Below are 9,116 nucleotides of genomic sequence, written 5' to 3' on the forward strand. Positions count from 1 at the left end.
TGAAAAAGCTTTGTGCAAGATGGGTGCCGTTCTTGCACAGCAGATCAAAAACACACTTGCATGAAAATCTCTGAACAGTGCTTGGAGCATTTTAACAAGAATAAAACTGATTTTGTGCATCGATTTATTACTGTGGATGAGACTTGGATTCACCATCACATCCCAGAATCCAAACAGCAGTCCGAACAGTGGACAGAAGCCAGTTGTTCAGTGCCAAAGAAGACAAAGTCAGTTTCATCAGCAGGAAAGGTCATGGCATCGGTGTTTTGGGATGCTAGAGGCATTTTGTTTATTAATTAATTTGAAAAGGATGAAACAATAACAGGGGAATATTATTCCGATCTTTTATTCCAGACTAGATGAAAAAATTCACAAGAAATGACCCGGTTTGCAGAAGAAAAAAAATCATCTTTTATGAGGACAATGCACCTGCCCACAAAAGTGTTTTGGCAATGGGAAAATTAAGGGATCTGCACTGTTAATTGTTGGAACATCCACCCTATTCCCCAGATTTGGCTCCCTCTGACTTCTATCTTTTACCAAACCTAAAACTCTTCTTCACCGGTCAGCGTTTTTCTTCGAATCAAGAGGTGAGAGTAACTCTAGAAGGATATTTTGCAGATCTTACTGAGAACCACTACAGGGATGGGATAATGGCACTGGAGCATCACTGGAATAAATGTATTAGTCTTAAGGGAGATTATGTTTAAAAAAAAAAAAATTTTGAAATTATAAATCCGTTTTTTCATTGTTAGGCCGAGAACTTTTCAGACCACCCTCATATTTTTTTTTTAGTTTTTTATTACTTGTGACATAGCAAAAAATAATATATGAACACAATATGTAGACACAATAAAATTGATTACTAAAGTATATAACCAAATACTTCAATCTGAAACTTAGTTCATCCTCACTGTCACTTTCAATCCAAAAAGGTATTTAACAGTGCGTTTCCAAAGAGATGGCTGTGGTAGTGTCCTTTTTTTTAGTGTTACACAGTGAGAAGCATTCATTTTAGTAAAATTATGGAGATTACAATCGCGTTAGGAATAATTACTTTAATTTTCTGACGTTCTTACCTTCATATTAAAGTCATTATCTGGAGTATACGCATATGTTTACAAAGACAAGCTATATTACATTTCTAACGGTAAGCCAAAGTGACAATGATTTGATCAATCATTATTCTACTGGCTATGATTCTACAATTGATCAAATCGTTCTCACTATATATAGTATGTATATATATAATATATATCATCTGGAGTGTGTGTGTGTGTGTGTGTGTATATATATATATATATACACTCTCCAGATGATGATCTTGATATGAAGGTCAGAACATTGAAAAATTGAAGTAATTATTTCTAACACGGTTATAGTCTCCATAATTTTACTAAAATGTGTTTGAGTGGTATAGTACTGTAGATATAAGGTTAATACATACATGCATATATATATTTCTATGTATGTAATTAAAAAAAGTTACTGTTTGCAGTTAACAAAGATCAGACTTTCCCAAATTTTTGGTGAGGAAATGCAATTATTCTGGTTCAAGTTAGGGGAATGCAGTAGTGCTTTGGCACTCTCCTTGAAGTTAAATTTTAAAATGTTATGTATGTAAAAGATAGGTCTTCTACCAGAAGATTCCATGCAAACTCTTATGCTGTGCTAAAATAGATTTCTGGGGATTTTTTTATACAGATTTAGTACTGATGTTCTTGTAGCCTCTTCTCAATTGAAAATTCTGTGTATTTAAAATATGGGAGAAAGCGACCACAAAGAACCTGGTGGTAAACACCTGAGGGAAAATAAATTTAGTTTAATCCTTTATCCAAGTGTGAGCAAACAAAATTTGCACTTGAAAGTATCTTCAGGACTGGGGTAAGGTGGTACAACACCAGGGCACTCCTTGCAAAGGTGGAGCAAGCTACCAACACTCCTATCTCAGTATCTCTCATAATGCAAAACACATTTTCTTGTGGATATGTCTAATGTTATGCATTAAGGGAAGGGCCACAACCCAGACTAGTTTTGACCTTTATTGAGGTCTCTTCAGTGGGAGTCCCATTGAAGAGACCTCTGTACAGCAAATTTGCAATCAAAATTGACATACTTGCTTTGCTACGAAAACCTAGGGCAAAAATTCAAAGTTGCATAGTATGGATAAGATTCGATTGCTTTAGTCAAGGTCATCTCTGTTGTAAAATTTCCCATCCAAACTTGTGATGGCTACATCACAAGTTTGGATGGGAAATTTGGCTAACGACTGAAAGAACCAAAACATTGTCATCAGTGCCATTTTTATCATTGTTATAAATAAAACAGTTTATTATAGTGTACAAAAGTTACTTTGTGCATGTTATTTTTTGTAATTAAAGGACTGATATTTTTTCATCTTCTTTTTCATAGCAGCTAACACTACAAATTTATCTAACCTTAGAATACCATTCTCACGTTTGAAGCAGCACACCAAAAACCTCCCTGTGCTCCTGTTTTTTCATTCTTTCTTTCTCTCCTTTAGAACAGCCTTCTTTACTAAGTGTTCCTGAAGGATATAAACCTTCCAGTAGTTCATAATGATAGGTCTCATCTATTGCTCTATGCTTTGCTCTCTTAACATCTTTGTTATTTAAATTAGAGAAAAACCTGGTATTGTTTTATCGTGTGTTATATATATTTTGTTTTTTTAAAGGTATGGATTACGAGGAAGAGAGTTGATACAGAATGTTGGCAAAGTGATGCTTCAAGGTGGAGGAACTTTTGGTACATTTATGGCAATTGGAACAGCAATTAGGTGTTAGGGAGAGTATGTAAATAGTCATTTGTAACTAACAAAAAAGAAAAAAAAAAAATGTAATGATATGAAGAATGCATAAAAACTTTTCTAATTATGGCTGGAAATTTTTTTTGTTTTAATAAATGCTGATCAGAATTACTCCATTTTTTTTTTTTTTTTAAAGGTTTGAAAATTATAGTACTCTTGAATTTCAATTAATCATACCAGTTCTGTACATTTTGGAGACAACTACCGTGTTAGAGTAAAAAACTTTAGTTTAATATAAACCAAAATACACACTCGACGTTTCTACCTTCATATCAAGGTCATCCATCATCTGGAGCATACATAATATATACACAGAAACAAGCTACACTACAATCTACATGGTTTGCTAAAGTTACTGACCAACCGTTACAACAATTATTGGCCTGAAAAAAAAAAATGTTACTACATTAAAGCTAGAGTCCTATTATTATTATCTATTAGGTTACAAAATTCAATTGGGCTGGAGAGCAACATATATATATATTTTTTTTTTTAAAAAAGTTATACATATAAATTTCAACCAATTGGTATGGGATAGTTTCCAATAAAAGCTGAAATTGCTTCAAGTCCTAAAGTATGCTAGATATGTGCCATCCAAATTCTTAGAATTTTTATGCCTCCTTTTTGTTGAGATTAGGGTGGTTAATCAGGTTTTATTTTGGTTTATATTAAACTAAAGTTTTTTACTCTAACACGGTAGTTGTCTCCATAATTTTCCAAAATGCATTCTGTTCACCGTGTAAGCATGAAAGAAAGAATACCAGTTCCGTATTTTATATCATTCATATTGCTGAAAGAAAGAGTTACAAGGAAAATAATTTGTCACATTTTTATTTAAAATCCCATGTAATAACTTTTCAGTAATGATATACCCACTGAGAATAAATTTGAGTAATTTTGCATCTAGTGGACACTTATGAGTTCCCAATGGAAATGGCAAGTTATAATTCACTAATGTTGCACATACTGTGTCCAGTAAAATTTCTTCTCTATGCTGAAGTCATGGAAATTCTCTGTTGACTGCAGTGAACTTTGTATCATCCTATGAACTAGCATAACCTGGAATTAAATTCCTTTCTCAGAGAATTCCCAGCATATACTCAGTACTCATACATAATGTTATGTTTGTATAATGTCATTAAAAGGCAGAGACAATTTTTTTTTGTGTGTGCATTAATTCTTCACAGTTTAAGTTTTCAAACTTTTAGAATGTTGTAACATTTTTTTTAATGTATATGATTTAAAGGTTTAGTGATGTGCCCAGGGAAAGCTATTAATCCTTTGTGTTGATGCATAGGGATTCCTCATACTTTGTTGTTGCAGTAAAGCACAATATCATTAATAGAAACAGATACTGTGAACGTGCTGAATTTAAATAAATCATCCCTCTATAGAGGGCACCTCACAGTTTGAAAAATGTAATATGGTATTTTTTGTCTGTCATGTCTCTAAATGTTCTGTTTTAAGCCATGTAATCTTTAGTCTCTAGTCCTGAATCAACTTATTCCTCCCCCCCCCCACAATCTTAATTATGATTTTTGTTTCTGTGCTTAAAGATGTTTTGCAGTGCTACGCTTAAGTGCCACTGTAAAATATGTTTAAGTTATCAATCCATGAACATACACTAATGTATATAGTTCATAGAGATTATAACTAAGAGTGAAGATAATATGCAGAAGTACTTTACATTTGATTTAACATAAAATCATTCCTGTACTGCCTCAAAAATACTGACTGGTAGATCAGTATTTTTGCCTGTTTCTTGTAGCACTACAAAGATGAAATTTTATACAAAGGTAGCTTTTAGTATGCAACTAGTGAGAAAAATCCAGAAACTTGAAATTTTTGAGTGTTTCCAGATGGTCTCAAAAAAAAAAAGAAGTCTGATAAGTAACTTGCCACTATTATTATACAGTGCCAACAATTGTAAAATGGGTGGTTGTTCATGAAAAGATGTATAATGAAAGAGAAACAAGAAAGCCAAGTAATTTTGAGAATACATTCACATATATATTCGATATATACACACCTCCCAAAGTTTCTCTGAATTTGCAAATATTTTGATGTGGAAGTATAGAAAAGCATAATTTGGGTAAATTTTAAGATTTTTAACAATTTACAGATAACAGATTACAGTATCTTTTCATTAACTTGTTATTGTTTTGTGCGAAGTTCAATTCATGCCTGTTCATAGCCGAGTGTTCACAGCAGAAGTTTGAAACAATGGAAATGATGCTGTTATAGTAGGTGAAAGCAGCTGATGTGTGTATTATTGAGTAAGTTTGTATACTTCATAGGTTGATAAGTAGCATTCTCTTTGGACAGCATGGGTTTGGCAAAGGAAGATTGTGTTTTATTAATCTATTTATTGTAACAAGGTAACAAATACATTGGACAAGGGAGATGTATACAGAGTGGTATATTTAGATTTTGCAAAAGCCTATGATAATTGCCATATGCAAGCTGTTAATTAAATTGTAAAGGATGGATAGATGAGTGCACTAGATTAAAGATTAGTTGTGTGATAAGTATCAGCAAGTTGTGTATAGGGTAATGATATCCAAGAAACGGAGTCACTAGTTGTGGTATGTCCCAAGGGTCTATTTTGGAGCTGTTGCTATTTAACTTATATGTTAATGATATGGGGGAAGGTTGGGGAAAAATGGTGATATGCAGTTGTTTGCAGATGATGCAAAGATCTATAAGGTGTAGAGAAGATATAGCTGTGCAAGAAGACCTGAATGGCGAAATAAGTTGGGTTGCCAGTTCATTTTTACAAAGTGTAAGGGTTTTTTTAAATTCTAGAAGCATAGATAGAATGCAAAGTATGCAGTTCACAGGGAGATCTTAGAAAAGGTGGAAATGATAAGGAACTCAGGAGTGAAGATGGACAACAAGCTGAAGTTTTAGGGACACATTACTAAAATAAAATATTGTGAGAGCAGCACAGCAGATTATGGCAACGATGTGGAGGACACTAACATGTAGAATTAAGGATCGTATGGTGGTTCCATTGCATAAGGCTTTGATTAGACTCCATAATAGATTATTATGCACAAATTTGGTGAACTGGTTTTCAAAAGGATGAAGAGAAAGGCTCCAGAGATGGTTGTACTTAACATTCAGAGACCAGCAACCACCTTAGTCAAAGACAGATTGAAGAAATAGTTTTTCCTGGCCTTGGGCATCTCTTTGTGGTGCTATGAGCATTTAACTCCCTGGACAATACATTGCTTCCTACTTCTATGGAACTGACCACTGTCTCTTTCAGCAAGACAATGCACCGTGATATAAGGCAGTTGCTGCTATAACTGTGTGGTTTGTGGATGTGAAAATTACTTGACTGGCCTCTACAGAGCTCTGATCTCAATCCTATTGAACATCTGTGGGATGAACTGGAGCATCGGGTGTAGTCAAGGGACATCTACGCAACAACAGTCCATCTCATTGCATGCCTACATGAATGGTCCCAAATTCTCATTGATTGCTATCTTATGTTTGTGGAAGGTATGTCGTGTATGATTGCTGCAGTCATTTCAGTGACAGGAAGTCCTACATCATATTTTGGTGGGGGTGCCATGGCTTTTTGTTCTTCACACCATGGTGTCAGTTGACTTCTTTCCCAAGCAGTGTACATTTCTGAAAGGACGCGTGCTTTGCATTGTAGGATACTAAGGCAATCGATGTGAAGTCAGCAACCTCTATATGCAAGTAACTGAGTTGTGAAGTTAATTCATGTGCAAACCTTGTTTACATTTGTATATAGGATTAAACAGTATAATTTGTCAAGTATAATTTACTTTGCAATTAAGTGAACAAAACGTTTTAAAACCTACAGAACAAGCAAAACATTACAGCTATTTAGGCACAATTTTTTTTTGAAGATGACAAATTAAATATGAAAATTCACATAGAATTTGCAAAGCTGGTATGGTGGATGATGAGCTGAATAAATTTATTATTATTACCTGACACCTCCAGGGAGTCCAAAGACTCATCAAGGGAGAGCACCTACTCTACAACTCTGTCTCCAACTACACTGAATCGCAACACCATCACCACCACTAGTATTTTAACAGACAATCACAAACATCCATACCTATGGCAGGATTTGAACCCACAGCTTCTTGGCAGGAGAGTGGATACGCTAACCACGCCGGTTTTCTCTCTTATACAGAATAAGAGAGAAAACAGAACACTAAAATAGCAGGTTTAACTTATATATCTTAGAGCTGGATTTAGAAGTAAAACAATGCATCAAAGACTGGAGACCATAGATATGACAGTTCAGAGAGAAATAGACAGACAGCATCAAGGGCAGAATCATATTAAAAAAATCTCATCCAAAAATTTGAGAAACTTTGTCAGATTTTTGGATGAGAAACTTGAGTTTCTGGAAAGAAAATACACCATTGCTGTTTGAGGCTGCTAAGACGCCTTTGCTGAAAAAGCTCCAATAAAGATTCCTCACTGAGATGAGAGTCAAACCCGAGTCTTTCTAATTGACTGTTGCATTTGTAGATTTTTTCTTATTATGAGGACTGTTGGAAGTTTTCTCCACTTGGTTAGACTATAAATTATATATTTAGTATAATCCTTTTTCCAAGCGTAAACAAACAAAGTTTGTGCCTGAAGTATCTTCAGGACTGGGGAAACTCATGGCAAAGGTGGACTAAGTTCTCATCACTTTCCTTAGTATCCCATAATGCAAAGTGCATCTCCTTGCAGACATGTATAATGCTATGCATTATGGGAAGGGTCACTACCCAGACTGGTTTTGACCTTTACTGAATGTTCAAGTACAGGTCAAACTCCAAAATCTCAGCATTATTCCCCTCAGTACCAGGCTCACCCCACCACCGAGCAGAGCCGCTCATTTGCTCATAGTCATCTGAGGGGTAACAGCAACAGCCGTGCCTCAGTTAACTTCATGGGCTACAGCATTGCCATTCATTACCCTCCCCCAGGACCTGGGTGACAGCAACAGCCGAGCCTCAGTTAAAATTTCATGAGCTACAGCATTGCCATTCATCACCCAAGTTTCCAACTGGTTTCGACCTTTATTGAGGTCTCATCAGTAGGAGCCAGACCCAGAGGCGATTTATTGAGGTCTCTTCAGTGAGAGCCAGAGGTGAAACAAGGTTGAAGCAATGCAGAACTCATATTTCCATATGCCAGTTGTCAAAAGGTGTCACCCTTATTATTAAATTACTCTGGATTAGAGAAAGATGTTGGAAATTTTTTCGGCTTGGTTAGACTATAAATTATATATATACAAGTATCCCTACGTGTGTAGAGGCTTAAGTGCTTAGGTCACACGCCTGCCTAATGATACACTTACCTTCACCGTATACAGAAAACCCACACACACAGGCAGATACATTCACAAACTCTCCCACCACCACCCCTCTCAACAATATGGTATTATTAAAACTCTTACCAAGAGAGCCCACAATCTTTGTTCCAGTGGAACCGTCCTCACTACTGAGCTTAACCACATACACAGCACTTTCCTCTCCAATGGCTACAGCGATCACAGTATCAAAAAAATAATCAACTCCTCCCCCATTCCCTATCCTTCTTGTCAACAAGATTTTAAAAATGCCATCACCATACCCTACATCCATGGCACATCCGAAAAAATAGCCAAGATACTAAAACAGTACAACCTACACACAGCATATAAGCCCCACCGCAAACTTGCTACCCTTATCCGTTCTACGAAAGATCAGCTCCCTCCTCTCTCTCTGCCTGGAGCTTACAAAGTACCCTGTTCTTGTAAGCTGGCGTACTTTGGACAGACAGGCAGATCAGCATTCATCCGTCTAGAGGAACAAAAGTCTTACATCTTCAAACACAACTATGGCCATTCAGGCTTGGCTGACCATGTTTTGGACACCACCCACAGGGTATCATGGAAGAAAACCACCATGCTCCACCACAGCAAATTCAAGAAAGAGAGACTTTTCTTAGAAGCAGCAGCAGCTCTCAAAAACCAACCAAATCTCAATAAATACGGTTGCATTAAGCTTCCAAAGATTTGGGAAACACTCGTCACCAGAGTTCCCACCTTACATTCCAGGCCACCTACTACTGCCCTTAGAGGGCACTCTACCTAGATAGGACTTTAGTGTCACTGACGTGGTTGGGCTTAGTATTGTTTGTTATTTTTGTATATGTTACATTAATTGTTTTTGTAATCCCCGTAGATGTCCTAGTGACTAGGACGAAATATAGGAAGTATTAAATTCTATTTTAATTCTTTTTGAGTGTTGTAAAAAATCCATTA

At 35.9% G+C, this 9,116-nt stretch overlaps 1 protein-coding gene across 4 annotated transcripts in view; it reads left to right on the plus strand.

The window, feature by feature from the left end:
- The window catches only part of LOC150092613 (reactive oxygen species modulator 1), a 32,519-nt gene extending 29,625 nt beyond the window's left edge, over positions 1-2,894 (plus strand). For all 4 annotated transcript variants that reach the window (XM_090414606.1, XM_090414604.1, XM_090414607.1 and 1 more), the window contains exon 3: positions 2,696-2,894. In XM_090414606.1, coding sequence (XP_090270732.1) covers positions 2,696-2,804 — 109 coding nt within the window. In that variant the 3' untranslated portion in view covers positions 2,805-2,894. The remainder of the gene's footprint in view (positions 1-2,695) is intronic.
- The last annotated feature ends 6,222 nt before the right edge of the window (positions 2,895-9,116 follow it).

This window comes from Typopeltis vanoorti, chromosome 25, assembly GCF_054136105.1.
Source record: "Typopeltis vanoorti isolate ZY-2024b chromosome 25, IOZ_Tvanoo_1.0, whole genome shotgun sequence".
NCBI lineage: Eukaryota > Metazoa > Arthropoda > Arachnida > Uropygi > Thelyphonidae > Typopeltis > Typopeltis vanoorti.